At 38.9% G+C, this 15,039-nt stretch overlaps 1 protein-coding gene across 5 annotated transcripts in view; it reads left to right on the top strand.

Moving 5' to 3' along the window:
* ARHGAP21 (Rho GTPase activating protein 21) overlaps positions 1-15,039 on the top strand; it is a 111,907-nt gene that overhangs the window by 26,349 nt on the left and 70,519 nt on the right. Inside the window, exon 1 of one of the 5 annotated variants that reach the window (XM_057432903.1) lies at positions 6,556-6,663. The exons of 3 other annotated variants lie outside the window; for them this stretch is intronic. In XM_057432903.1, coding sequence (XP_057288886.1) covers positions 6,580-6,663 — 84 coding nt within the window. In that variant the 5' untranslated portion in view covers positions 6,556-6,579. Of the gene's footprint in view, positions 1-6,555; positions 6,664-15,039 lie in introns of those variants that run through there. One more of the 5 variants, XM_057432907.1, reaches the window with a different exon arrangement.

Below are 15,039 nucleotides of genomic sequence, written 5' to 3'. Positions count from 1 at the left end.
GTTTTTCTTGGGTTTTTCATTCTCTGTTGACATATAAAACTGAGGATAATGAGAACAAGTAGACACCGAAACAAAACTGATAGAGTTGTGTGGACACTGGGTTAGACAAATTTTCAAGGGAGCATAGTGTCTGTTTTCTGTCACCCAAGAATTTTCAGGTGGAAAGTAAGTGATCTGCTCTTGTGAGATGTTGAGCTGTAGGTAGTAGTGAGGAAGGCTTGAGAGAACTTCCTTATTCGCATGAGTTTGAATTCATTAACACAGTAAATGTTACAGAAATCCTTAATAGTATCACAGAAGCGTACTTTGCATAGCAGAACGTATAGCTTGTATTTCTTACTCATTCCCCACTGGATTTGGATGTGCATTTTTTAAATGGAACTGTGGTTTGCTTCCAGTTTCTAAAGATTGACAGATGCCTTACTAGAGTTCAGTTTAGAGACTCATATCCTTTTTTTTTTTCCCCAGTATATTAATTTTTGTGGAATATCATACAAAATTGCCATTTCCTGTAGCTGAAGTTAGTAAAAAGTTAATTCTTATTTGGGTATCTGATTATCCTCTGAAACAAAGGAAGGGATCTGAAACTGAGTAGGTCAGATAAGGGGGAAGAGAAAATGCATCTTGTATGACATTCTGAACAGAAGCTGGTTAGAACAGGGAAACACCGGATTAGTCCCCTGAAAATGGCTGAGGCTAAAATCCAAGCAAATGGGGAGTACTTCAGTTTAACTGGTGGAGATGGCTCAAGAGAAAAGGAGTTTTCTTTGTCATGACTCAAACTAACTCTTGATGATCAGTATTGCTATCCCATGTCCTTGAAGCAGACAGGATGATGATGAAGTTGTCTGAGAGTAGTTGCAAGAGGATTTCTGAAGAGTTAGGGAACCAAACTATTGAGTGCCTGACTCTGTGTGAGTCTCTAAATTGCTACTAAACTCCTTTTACATGACTTAAATATTGTGAAGTTGTTTGCAGGAGACGGGAGGGTGGGGTGTTTACAAAATTAATCACAAAAATACCTTGTTTGATTAATGAGCTTACATGTTTAATAAAAATGAAGAAAAATGTCAGTTAATGCTAATCTTGGTTATTTTCTTTTCCCTTTTCCCCTAAGTTTTTGATGGAAGTGTCGTAAGTCTTGCGTGCTTCCTTGTTTTTCTGGTACTTGGGCTGCTAGGAGGGTTATAGGACACTGGTATGAATATATTAAACAGCCTGAAATGATGCTGTGCCAGTGTTCTGCGGTTGTATTTTTTCTTCCCTAAGGATATCTGTTGAGTTTCTACTTCTGTGAACTGTGTTACATCTTAAAAGGAAGTTGATCTAGGGGGAGGGAAACACTCCAGATTTTTTTTAATATGAAGAGATATTTTTTTGTATTTACTGTTTTTTCCTTTTTTTAATGTTCATAGCTTTTTGTAACAATTTCAATGATAGGAAAGAGTTCAGAATGGAAATCGTATTTCAGCCTTTTCCTGCTCTTGACTTAGTCTGTAGGAACTTTTCTTATTGTAGTCCTGTGAGGTGAGCAATGTGTTTTTTCAGACATGCTTTTCCTATTTGTTCTCACACAATTCTTAATTTCATATACTAAAACAAGCCAGATTTTCTCTGGAGTTTCATCATCATCATCATTATCAGTCTACATCTTCTTGGTAACTTCTGAAATAAATTTCAGTTGTTTTAGAAATTCTTAACTGCTGTGTACAGCTGTGGTTAGTGGTAGCAAAGAGGATTGAGAGGTATTATAAAAGGCTTCTACCTCTTACATATTTGGGACAACAGGGGTGAACAGAATCTCTTTCCTAGGACCTTGTAACTTCTGATGCTAAAGAATTGCTTTCCAGATTTGAAAAACATCTGATATGGAAGAAGGGAGGAACAAACGAAGATGCTGATTGCTGTTTGTGTGTGTGCATGTTTTTGTTCTATTTTTGAAGCCTTTAAAATGTACAAGGAAGAAAACATTAGTTGCTTGGTGCAGGGTACAGCAAAGCATTTGGTATTATATTGGACAGAAGTGCCACTGAAATGACTGTCACTGGCTCCAACTGTGCTGAGTTCTTAACCGGATCGATGATGTAATGACTTGGTTTGCCTGTAATGGGACTTTCTCAGTTCAGTTGTGTTCTCAATCCAGTCATCGTTTACTGAAGTACATTTTTCATGCTTGACTCTTGAAAGACAACCTTAGAGAGTCATTGTTGTGCATTAGCATATATAAAGATTCACAGTGCCTTCTTACACATGCGTATTTTCTAATGGTAGCTTAAATAGAATTTGCTTAAGGGAGAAAAAAAGGGTTTCTTTAGTAAAGGATATCCCCTGTCAAAGAATTTCATACTGCAAGTTCTGAATGGCATGTTTTTGGGACCTGCTTCAGTGTGTGCTGACAGTGTGGTTGACCCTTGTAGTACGGGTTACATATTTGCTCATGTACAGAAAGGATCTGGAGTCGTTAGGAAATAGAAGCCCTTCCTTTCTGTGAGCAGGAGCTGTGTTTTCTATTTTGGAAAAGCTGACTGCTGTTTTTAGATATAAGCCTAGATAATAGGGGCAGAATTTTAGGAAAATCTTGCCTCTTCTCTACGATTTAACCTGCAAGAGTTTGCGTACAAGACTGACAAATTATGAGAACTAATGAGGAAGTTACGTTTCTGACTTTTTTTTAGCTTAGTTACCTCAAAATACTGAGATCTTAAACCTGCAGTTTTTAATCTCAGGAGGAAAAACATTAGTCTTTATGACAGGCAGTGTTTGAGAGGACATGATGGCTTTGATAGACTCTTCTTTTTTAGTTAATAAATTGCATAATTAAGTTTCAACTTGATTGTGTTACTGGACTTTTAAGTGGTCTCCTCATTATTTTAGGGGGGAAGAAGATTAACCAGTGGAGCTTCAAAACCTGGATGTCGTCATCTTTTTTGGTCAGTCAAAGCTTACTGTATGACAAGGAGCTCTTTGGGCAGTTGGACATCGACACCTTTGGAGCCTGCTAATGTTGCTGTGTGTCCTCTGTCATTCTTTAGTTGTGCAATGAGTGCGTCTTTAAATGCTCTGGTGACCTTTTTAGACTCCAAATTGGAAATTCAGTGTGGAAGCCTTGCTTTTAAATTTGGGGCAAACTTCAGGAAATTTTAAAAAGTTTAAAATGTTTACAGCACAAATTGTTTTGGTTTTGGTGTTGCATTAAACTTCTTGAAGGAAGGCATTATGAAATTCAGTGTTGAAGGCAAAAAGGGAAGCCCTTTGTTTATTATATGCGTATTTAAGGAGGTTCTGTCAACCTTAAGGAGGTTCCATCTTGTGCACATGCACAAGACTTTTCTAAGCAGGATCTCCTAAGCATAGTAGCTATGCTTAGGAGAAATAAATACGGTCTTCCAAAAAACATGTTAACAGTAAAGGAAGTAGGGATAGAACAGAGGGAGCGCTAAGCTTCTGGCATTTGGTTTAACCTTGTACCCAAAGGAGATTGTCTCTTGCAAATGAGAGAGCAATTATCAGGCTAACTGAAGATTGTCAGGAATGGTTTTCAGTAATGGCAGATCAAATTTGTAAATATACAGGCTGACCTGGAGGAAATTTTTGAGAAAGAGTCAAATTTTAAGCAATAATTGCAACTTACTGTTGAAGATGATGCTCTTGCAGCAGTTCCTGAGCTGCTTTTATCTAAGGGACTTCAGTCAAGAAGGAAACTTGCAAAGACTTTGGTCCTCACCTCATTTTAAGTCCCTTGAAATATGGAAGCATTTTGATACTGATTTTTGGTGACAGCTGTTAGGCCAGTACTGATTGTTTCTGAAAATGTTGTGCTACTGCTCTGTATTGTTAGTTATGTCTTTATCTGCATGAATTGTGGTGGTGTGTATGCATTGGGCAGATTGGAGGCGGAAAAAATCCCACCTTTATCTCGGAGTTTCCTTAAAACAGATTTGAAAACAAATGCCAAGAAGCAACAGGTTAATACTGGCTGCCGAATGTATTGGAAGAGTTGCACAAATTAGATTCTGAGGTTTAACTGACTTTTTTGTACATCCCACTGTACTTTTAATATACTATGTTGAATACTATGAGTTTGAAGACATCATAGGGAATTCTGAGTACTGCTTTATGGATCTTAAAGTAGATACTTGATAATAGAAACAATCACTGCAGAATTGTACTAAAATGCTATTTAAGAAGAAACTGGTTGACATTTACAGCGGAACAGCAGTTTTTTAATTTTCATCTCCTTTCCCTTTTTCCCTCTGCCTTACTTAGTTGATGACAGAATTTTTCCAGAGGGCAAGTAATGTGCAGCAGGCCGGTTATCTAGCTGTGTGTAGGCTGCCCCACATGTTTTGCCAGCATCCCTGCTGCTGGTCCTGCAGGGTGCCAGGTCCTTCTTCATTCCAGCATTGCTGTCCTGGAGACTTCTCTGCCTCATTCTGCTCCAGCATCTCTGCAGTAACCCTCTGCTCTGTAAGACCTTCTCAGACATCCTCCATTTCCAAGATTTCTTAGTCTTGCATAGTTATGATGTCTGTTGTGAGGAAGTTTATCTGTTCCACCTAGTAATAGTTGCTAAGCAGGACATTTCTTCTAGCCCCTCGTCAGCACTGGCTGCTTCAGTGCAGACCATTTAACTTGTACAAAGAGATTTTATTGTTTTAATATCTCAATATCTTTAATCCCCTTCTTTAAGTGCTTTTTCTGAGGCTGCATCCATTTTTTGCTGTGTTGTACTGATAATGCTGTTCTCCCTTTTTCGTAATTAGGTGTTGTAAGGATAATGGAGAATCTCTGCCATATACATCTTAAAATGAACCAGAATAGATTTGTTGCACACAACTGTTGAGGAAGTTTGCAGGCTGCTTACGTTGGTGAGAAGGGAAGGGGTTGCCTTGGTCTGGCATTTATTCCCAGAGCCCTTGGGATGAGAAACTAGAACAAGATTTTTTGTTTGGTTTGGTTAAAACAAATGAAGCCTTATCTGTATAACTGTTTCAAAGTTACAAGCTGCTGTTTGGCCATCCCATTTATTTGACCCTTGTGTACAAATTTGTTTCATTTCCAGTCTGCTTTTATAGCACAGATTTTCCTTTAACATTTGAAGTTCTCTTCAGTCTGTTGGTTATTACTGAACCCAAGAGTGAATTGGCCCCCTGTTCGTGTAGCTGTTCCTCTGTCCTTTCTCAAGATAGAAAAGTTATCTTTGCTGGTGCAAACAGAAAGCTGTCTTTCTCATACATGTCTCATCTCCTGTGTTACCGTAATTCTGCTGTTACTGAAGGAGCAGCTGAGCCTAGGAATGAGGGGACTGTCTCTGCTTGTTTGTTGGCTTCAGGTGAGAAGGTTTGGGTTCCTTCTCTCAGAGAAATGCTTGGTATCTCAAACACATTTTCAACAAATAACATGTTTTAGTTTTCATAGAATCACAGGATAGTTTGGGTTGAAAGGGACCTTGAGCACTTCCAGGGGTGGGCCATCCACAAGTCCTCTGGACAGCCTGTTCCAGTAACTCGCCATGCTCACAGTAAAGAACTTCTGCTAATATCTAACCTAAATTTACCCTCTTTCAGTTTAAAGCCATTATCTCTTTTAAATTATTTTGAATTATACCTGTTAGATAAAGCCTTGTGTCTCTCTTTCTGAAGCATTTATTAGTTAATTGTGTTTAAACTACAAATTATTGTGACTACTCTAATAGTTCATTTAATCATCAGATAAACTATGTATGTTTCTGTGGAGACAAATTTCCTGTATTTCTGAATCTCACCTTTGAAGGGGAAGGGGGAATACAAGGTAGGCAGTCAAGATGCAGAATATGAGGCGCATGCTGAAATAGGGTGGTTGTTTGCAGATGCAATAAAAGAAATATGTAAAGGAAGAAAGAAACTCTTCCAGTATTTCTGCAGATTTTCAGGATCCCTCTGGTGTTGCAGAGTTCCATTTCTGTATCAGTAGGGCTGTTGTCCTTTATTACAAAAGACAGCATTTCTGTGCAGTGCTAACAGTACTCTGCCATTTAAGAACCTGAAGAAGATGAACCCATACAATTTTTGTGAAAACTATGAAGTTCTCCTGATTTTTGAAAAGTTGCTCGTGTTTAAACATGCTCATGCTGGGTTTAAAATAGGAACCCTAAGCTTCTAAATCTCATGAAAACACAGAAGCCATCATCACAACTGTGCCTAAGCAAGATTAAGAGTCGTATGATATAAATTATTACACTAAATTGTGGATATTTGAACTGGTTGCAGCAGCAGCTGCAGAAATGAAGTGGAGGGAAGCAGTTTGAGAGTGCCTTTCTGTGTTTGCTTTAGTGAGATTTCTTAGGATGTTCTTACTTCCCATTTCTTTTTCCTAAGAGTACATAATTTGGCAGCTTCGGAAGTATTATTTTGAAGAATGTTATGCAGTTCTGTCAGTTTATCTTTTTGAGTTGACACATAGTTGGGGTGGGAAAGGAGCCTGAACAGGAAGGAAGGTCCTTGTTCCTGAATGTCATTACTGCATAGCTCTCATATCCTCGAGGATCACTGGGACAAAAGCTGAGTCAGAGTACAGCAGCAGTCTGCGCTATAGCAAGACATGGCCCAGTTTAAGATTTTGGACTGCATGATCAATCACAAGTGGAGTTTCATATGTAACCTGTATTGTGCGTGGAGTGATCAGGTTTGTTGTTTGCTTATTCTTGCATATTTTAATACGATGACATAATTTACTACTGGGGGGGAAGGCTCTGGTCAGTCTCTTCTCCCTACCCTCAATCTTATTGAGGATGCAACATTAGAAATGTTCCCATTTACTAAGGAGGTTTTTTGAGTTGTTAAGTATACAAAGCATGCTTTAACTATATAATTGCTTTTTTAACACTTTGAGTACTTTAGGTTGCTTTCTTAGAGTCTTGAACTTTGTGGGCTTTTTATGAATTGCACAAAACGATAAAAATTAATAGAGAGGAAGGGGGTGATATGCCAGGGTAAACTGCATTGTTAATAAATACAAAGCTGATATGTTTTCCTGCCTTAAAAAGCCTTAAAGCAGTATTTTGAAATCCTTCAAAATACTTTCTCATATATGATTAAAAAAAATAGTATAAGGGGAGGTTGTTGCTGTTTTTTTAAATGTACAGGGTAAAATGAATTTTGACAGGATGTTAATTCAGTTCTTAATGTGGACTGGGTTAAGTCTAATTGACTGACTGCAGACCTTAGGGGAGGGGGGATGACAATGGCCACATGACACCAAGCCCAAAAACCTGCCTGGATTTTGAATGGAAATGTTTTAAAATGGAATCCACTTACTAAAGGATGAAGTAATGTATGCAATTGTAATATTACTTTAAAAGTATTATAGGTATTATCTGTGTCTCTTGTGTAACATTCAGACAGTCTTCTGTGGTGAAAAGGGAAGGTAAGCACTTCTTGCAAAGTTGCCCTTTTAATGCTGTAACTAGAAGCAAGTGATTCAGAAGTATTCCCACCATACACAGAAGTCCTTTTTGAAACAGTATGCCATTTAAAATACAAGCAAACCCTACTAAAAGTTTGTAATCAGGAAAAAACATTGTTGTGGGGTGGTGGTGTTCTTGTAATTTTCGGTGTTTTGTTTGTTTTTTTTTAATGATGCAAAAGGTGATTCACAGCGTCGGAGGGTTTTGAGTCATCTCCTTAACCTTATAGGTTGAAGAAGTCTCCTGTTAGATTTGAGAAAACTTGAGGAATTCTCCTCAAGTCTTAATTTTTGCAGGCGCTTAACTGTTTCACGAAGTTTAATGCATTTTGCTTACCCATATATCAGAATTCACCTATATAGGCAAATTCAATGTGACAATTGCTTACCATAATACAGAGAAATCAAGAAGAAATAAGAAAAGGCTTTGCTTATTATGTGGCTCAGTCTGTAAAGTCTTGAAATAAGTTTGATTATAACTAGAGGGAAGGGAAAGGGGGATTGAAGTGAATGGCTTAAAAAACCCCAAACAACAAAACCAACCCACAACACAACACCCACCCACCCCTAGCCCCCAAACCAACAAAACCCGCTCAGAGAGGGTTCACATAGCCTAAACCCTGTTTCTTACCAAGCTGGAAAGAAACACCAAGCCATAGATAGTATACTTCAAATTACTTGCATGCTTGAGTTGCTGCTGGTATTTTTGTTTTAAATGAAGCTGAAAGTTTGTTCGTGGGATATTACAGTGCAGCTACTCTCTTCCTTCTGCAGCTGAAATGCCATGGCCAAAGTGGAAGCTGTCAAGCTGGTGAGAGATGCACGCTGCTTTGTATAGCAGTGTTGCTGTTTGACATTCTCCACTTAACAGCATCCAAGCTGGTAAGAAAGCAGATGGGTGACCTGTGAAGCCTGAGACTAACAGCTCTTTCTCAGGTGTAACCTCAAAGCACAACTCTGGTTTGGCTCATGGTATCTTTGAATTAGCAGAAGTTACAGAGGTTTCTTGGCAATTTCCTTTCATCCTGACCCCAGTAAAACATCAGGGGATGAATTACTGCTTGTGATCTGAGAGGTGAATTAAAGATTTGCCTTACAGGAAAACAAATTTTCTTCTAAGGAGTCATCAAAAATACATATTAAATAAGAAAATACAAACTTGTGTTACTGAGTAAAAGTCTTATTTGGCACTTCCATGCATTTATTGAATAATTACTTTGACTTGGATCACAGCTAGTATGCTAAGTTATGTTTCTGAGACAACTTGTACTAGATGCAGAAGGAGCTACCCCTTCTGTCCTTGTAATGGTATCCTTTATCAGCCTTCAGCATGCAGGTGAACTCTCGAGGTTAGTATGTCTTTCCACCTTGTGGCCATGGTGGGTATCTTAGAGCAAATATGTCTAAAATAATACCACTCCTTCAGATGGTTGAAAAAATTACTGGTAGGTAATATAAAGTAGACAATACAGCAGTTTTGGGTTTTGATCGTTGCATCACAAATACCTTGCTTTCAAGTGTTAAGATAGGGCACAGTAGAACATAAGTTGAATGTAGGTTGCCTTCTTACCAGCAAAGAGCATACATAGGTTGTCACTGCGCTTTAAGTGGGCTTTTATTTGTTTGAGGTGGGCTGATCTTCTCATGTGCTGATCTCATTGGTTCTTCACTGATCAAGAGCTGGCTTCTGTTTTTTATCTTATCTCTGCATCTTAACCTCTAAAAATAACAGTAATTTTTTTGAGCCCTGTAAATACTTAAATCTTGGTTTTCTCAGCCAGAGACAAGTATTCTGCAAAGTTCTGTAAACTTAACAGTTGGTCAAATTTCACTGCACAGGGTGGGCCTGACCATTGAAGTTGTTAGGCTTGGAGGCACCTTCTCATGAAAGACTGTATTGATGTACTTGAAAAAACACTAGTATGTTGTGACGGTATAGCAGCCAAGATCTCTTATTTCTATTTTTTTGAGCTTGAGTTCATTATTGCAGTCTCTGATTTTTGTGAGGCTGTATGTGGGAATGGGATGTTGCAGCACAAGCCTGGCTCTCACATTGCCTTCAAGCCCTAGGACGCAGCAGTACTGCAGCAGCTGCTGCACTGCAGCTATTTCTCTCCCTTCAGAGAATCTGACAACATTAAAACAATCTTTCAGTCTTCCAGGTTTGTCACTTGGAGGATGAAATAACAAAGGTGGCTGCATTCCTTCTGAGATATCTGCAGCGGATAATGGTTTTGAAATGTGATACTATGCTGTTAGCATGCTCGCTCTTCTGTTCATCTGCTGCCTCGGGGAGGGAGGGAATATGATAAAAATCTTGTCTCTTCATCACACAGTGCAGGGTGTGATGTTTTCAATTTTATTGAGTAGAAAATGAGTATATGTAAAATCATTGCAGGAAATAGCTGGTGGCTTTACTCGTTGTGGGAATTTACGCTGCTGGAGAAACATTTTGTAATGTTCAGAGGTACAGGGAAGTAACTCGGGAACAGTGAGCAATTCAAGCCATAGTAGTAGACATGTGAAGATGAGTAGTTATTAAATAAGGAAATAGATTTATATTAAAATAGATTTCTTCTCTCTTCCTACCCCAGCCTCCCAACAGGGATACAAATGTAGATGCAGTCAATCTATATGAATCATTCCTACTGACATATTCAGTGCAGACTGTGAGGAAATACACAGGTCATGTATAACAAATTGTAGGTCAACACTGAAAAGCTTCTGGATGTGCAGCTAAACTGAAAATCCTGTGGACAACTTTCTCCTCTCTATCCTCTTAGTGATATTTAATCTCTGGGCATAAAGATTTAAGATTTTTTTTTTTTTTTCAGGTTAATGGCGTAACAGTCCTTTTTAAAGCACCTTTCTTTGCATTGTAACTTTGTAAATGAAGTGTCCTTCAGTGAAAAAGTTTTGGGTTTTTTTTCCCTCTGTTGCATATACACAATAGATTACAAATGTAAGGGTTTGATATACTTTTAACTTGGGTATTTGGATTTGTGGCTTTGCATTTATGTATGCTATTTTTTTATTTGTACAGACCTCAAGCCTTTTCAGTTCTGAGTTTAAGGCTTTTAAAACTTCCAGTGCGTTGATTTACATGTTATATAGTCTGTTCAAATTAAATATCTTGAAACACAGGGCTAGGATTATATAGAAGTGGTGATTTTGTCTGCAGGAGTTTATTAATAGTCTCTGTATTAGAAAGCTTTAACGCTGAGAAGCTCAAATTGTATATTTAGAAGTTAGTTTTGAGGTGGGAAGCTGTCTATGTGATGTAAAGAATCTTGACACATTTGTTTTCCAGGTTTTGGTGTGTTTTGTATTAAACTTCTGAAGAAGTTTAGGTTTGATATGAATAGTTCCTCTCTTGGGTCAGTTCTTAAAATTCTCCCTATGTGTCTAGGTAAATCGTCTGTAAACAGAGGCAGACTCTGGAATACTAACTCACAATAACCATATTTTTAGGGTGACAGGTTGGATTTTAACATTGAGGGTCAATTCCCTGATGTTCCAGATGTTTCTGTTTGGCTTTGAGCAGGTCAGAGACATTTCTGTTGAACATGGACAAAAAATCTTAAGCTTTAATATTGCAGAATTGAATGATCTTAACAGCTTGAATTACCAGCACGTATGGTGATGTGTTTACGCAAATGAGGTGGTGTGGATAGTCTCTAAATGGTCTCATTTTCTTGGGTTTGTTTTAGAACAGGAATGAGCATATTCTGCTTATGTTGAAAAGTTCAGTAGCTTCAGTACAAGAAGATCAACCTCATACTTACATTTGATAGAGAGCAGGCATAAGGCATTGCTGAGCCTATAGAGTAAATCTCTTACTCAGTGTTGTAGTTGCATCATGGTGTAGCCTAATCCAAGTACAGAAGTTTGCAGAGGGGACAGAGTGGCTATGGAAAAGCGGGTGTTCTCTTGGGTGGTTTGGTCAGCTTCGATTCTACAAGAGACATAGTTCATAGTTTTTTAAATCAAGAATATAGCTTCTGGCTACAGTGGGGAGAAACGGTATAACAGAGGGAAATGTGTAGGTAGTTTCAGAGCTAACATGAGTTTAAAGCTGTGGTTTGTCTGGTTACTGAAACGGGGTCCGTGCAGGTCAGGTTTTACACTGTGAAGTGATTTTGGTTTTCTTAATGGATTCTGCAAAGCTATTTCACATGTTAATAGGTATGTTATAATAGTCTGGTGAAAGTGTAGTGGAAGCTATCTGGAAGGTTGTGTGTTTGATAAAGTCCACATAACTCTAGAAATCAAAAGAGCGCAAACTTTGTTGAAAGTCGTTCCTATTCTTGCAGTAGTGTACTTAGCTGGGGGCACTGGCAGTGTTTCTTACTGCTTGCTCCCTATTTGTAGGGAGCAGAATGGGTCATTGGGCAGGCAGCTTGTATTCTTGAGTCTATCAGAAAGTTCTCATAGGCTGAAAGAAGCAGTGTAAGGCAGTTCTTGACAGCCGGTGAGTGTGCAAACCACTCTTTATCACTTCTGTCACACTACTGAGAAGGTTATTTTATCATGCATGGAATAACCTCTAACATTACTTCAGTGCTGAAGGGCAGAAGCATGTTTTTTTTGTCTCCTGTTTCTGATATTTCAGATTAAACTGTGAGGACAAAGCATTTCTTATTCTTAACAAGCAACGACAGAACAAGCAGAGAAGGAAAAGCTTCAATTTAGCTAAATTAAGATCACATGACATTTTGCTGTTATGCTACCAGCCCTGCAGATGTTTCCTTTCTTTCCAGTTTAAGGATGTATGTGTTAAGAGGGGAGGCTTTTGCTAATGAGTCTGTAAGAAAACAAGGAAGCTCTCAGTTTCTTTTTGTTTTTCATGTTTTTTTCTGACTAAATTTAATACTATGCACTCCATGTTTATTATTGTAAATACTGCATTTAAGATAAAAACACATTGTGAAAATAGTTTGCATCTCTGCTGTGAAGTCTATGCTTTTTACTCTGTTTCTTGGTGCTGTTGCTTGAAATCGGCAGTCAGTCTGTGGAGTATAATGCATGATGTAAACTGAGGCGTATTGAATTGGCTTTGAAAAGGATCTTGGTAAAGTAGTATAGTTTTTGGATGTGGACAAGCTACTACAAAGATACGTGTGTATATATATATATGTGCACATAAAAATACAGTATACTTTTTGTGTATGTATTTGTATACCATAGATGTTTATCTGGTAGATTAGGATCATTTTAATGAGTTAAAGTATGCTAAACTTGCTAGTATCTAGTGTTTAAAGGGAGATCTGATAAGTTAGTTTGTGTATACATCTGCATGATTTGAGGATTAGGTGTTAAGTCTGGAAAAGTCCCATTTGAGTGCACTAGTCATGCCAGACCTAATCTTGCTCTTTGTGAAGGTAAGAGCGTACTGCAAAATGTGCAGACATCAGAACTACAGTGTAAGAAACCCAAAGCTTCCTCTGTGTAAAAAAGCTATTTCAAGTCTAGCCGGACTTAATAGGTTGGGATTCTCCCTGCTTCAAAGTAGAAAAACTCTTTCTGGATCCCCTCTGGCCTGGGAAGTTACATGTTCCCTTCATTCAAGCAAGCATGTCCAGCAGGGCTCAGTTTACAGAGCTAATTGGCGTCACTGTGTTTAATCCAGAACTAGGTAAACTGAATGATAATAGACACATGGAATCAACATCTTTGTGATCACCCATTTTTTGGACTGTCATGTGTCTCTAAATCCTTGAGTAATTTGCCATTGTAAAGCCTAATTACTCGTGATGGTGGGATTTGATTTCACATAAAGAAGATTAGGTTTTTCAGGTATAAGCGTCCTCTAACTCTTGGCTTTCTCTATTTGAGTTCAGGGAAAGTGCAGTATAAATGTGTGAGCATTCAAGGTGAGGGAGGAAAGTAAAGGTTGCTGTAGATAGCCATCGGCTTTGCTTTTCAGGACTTATGGAGTAGTGATGAGACTGACATGAGAACCAACTGGAATGCGTTACAGAGCAGCCTGTCGTGAACAGCACGAACACAGTAAGGAAAGTTTAAGCTGGGTAATAAACTGCACAAATAAAAGCCTGTGGAGGCTTTTATTGTGTGTTCTCTCTGTGTGCCTTGACCTGATTGAGAACTGAAATACTTTATCTTGAAAATACTGTTTCTCCTTTGGATGGTTGTGTTTACTACACCGTAGTTATGAAAGCACTGTGTCCCTCTGTCCTCCTTCCACCTCCAAGCCAGCTTTGTGGCCTGCGTGGTGCACGGTAGTAATGCATGTCTCTCTCCGCGTGCCTCCCAGCCATCTGCTGTGCTGGCACAGAGACTTTGTTTTTGAAAGGATGCAGACTTCCCACTTACTTTCATACATTTGGAGTAGTCATGTGTTGCTTTCTTGAGCCTTTCTCCTTGCATGGGCTTGGTTTGCGGACATTATTTATTTATTTTATTGACATAGGTTATTCATTTCTTAGATGCTTTTCAGTATCTGTGTTGGTGTCCTCACCAGTTTCTGCTGCAGGCAGGCAGCAACTGCCTTTGTTATTGAACTAAAAGAATATTCAAGGCTTGTATTCCATTTGGGTAGGGTTCACACTCCTAAAAGAAAGTGGTAGGTTTGCTGCCAGAACCACCACCCAATAAACACCTGAATTAATTTTGGTTAGTCTCCCAAAAATGACCTGTTGCCGTGCCCACCTGGGCTTAGTTTAGTGCCATAATGGTGCATTAAAATGATGAAAAGCAGGCTTCCGTGAGGGAAACACCTAGAACTGTGGTCAGTCTGTCAAGTGATGTTCAAATCTTTATTGCCTTGCCCTTGTTTTGAAATGCCTTGTTATGGCTATTAGCAAGACCCATTGGGGCTGAGTGAGGTGAGCTGCTCAAAGAGACGTTCTCTGCTGCGGCTGGCGGCTCATGGCCCACCTCGTGTGCTACTCAACCGAGGTGAGTAGCACATGAGAAATAGCATTGCCTATCCTTGCTCTTAGTTTTATGACAATCACTAATAACTTATTTCTGCTTTCTGGTTGTTTGATATTGAAAGTATTCATTGCAGTAACTTTCTGTCCATATGGAGTCATAAAGGATTTTGTTCTGTATAAAGGATCATATTTGTCATTTTGCTCATATTATCATTTTGTTCATAAAGGATCTTGTTCTGCATCACCCTCAGCTGCAACTCGGGAAGTGTTTGATAGTCTTAGGGAATCTTAGCAAACGCACTACATATACGTAACAGCCACTCTGTAAGAGGTGAATGGTGTCCCCTGGTGACTGTTGGAGTTGATGCTTGCTGAGTTTCACAGTAGGGGAAATCTTCCTGTGGAGACTGATTTTTCTCTCTTCTCTCTGCCCCTTACCGTCATAAAGAACTCCTGCATTAGAAAAGACCTATGCCCCCCCACCCCCGAGCCCCAAAATCAGACTGTGACTGTTTTCTGCTGTTAACAGTGGCCTCAGAGAGAAGGCCCTAACTGAACCAGTTCTGTCTGTCTTTCTGAATGCTATCTACTAATGGTTGTATGGGTGAGGGCTCAGGCTCTCTTTACACCTCAGCTTTCTCTTGTGGTGAGAGTGGCTCTGTAGCTGTTTGATCTTTTGAGCTTTGAGGGCTTGTTTACA

Source organism: Pezoporus wallicus, unplaced genomic scaffold (assembly GCF_028554395.1).
Source record: "Pezoporus wallicus isolate ANWC-B61680 ecotype Strahan unplaced genomic scaffold, APGP_CSIRO_Pwel_v1 scaffold_2584, whole genome shotgun sequence".
In the NCBI taxonomy this organism is placed as follows: domain Eukaryota; kingdom Metazoa; phylum Chordata; class Aves; order Psittaciformes; family Psittacidae; genus Pezoporus; species Pezoporus wallicus.
This window is presented reverse-complemented; position numbering and strand designations above follow the sequence as displayed.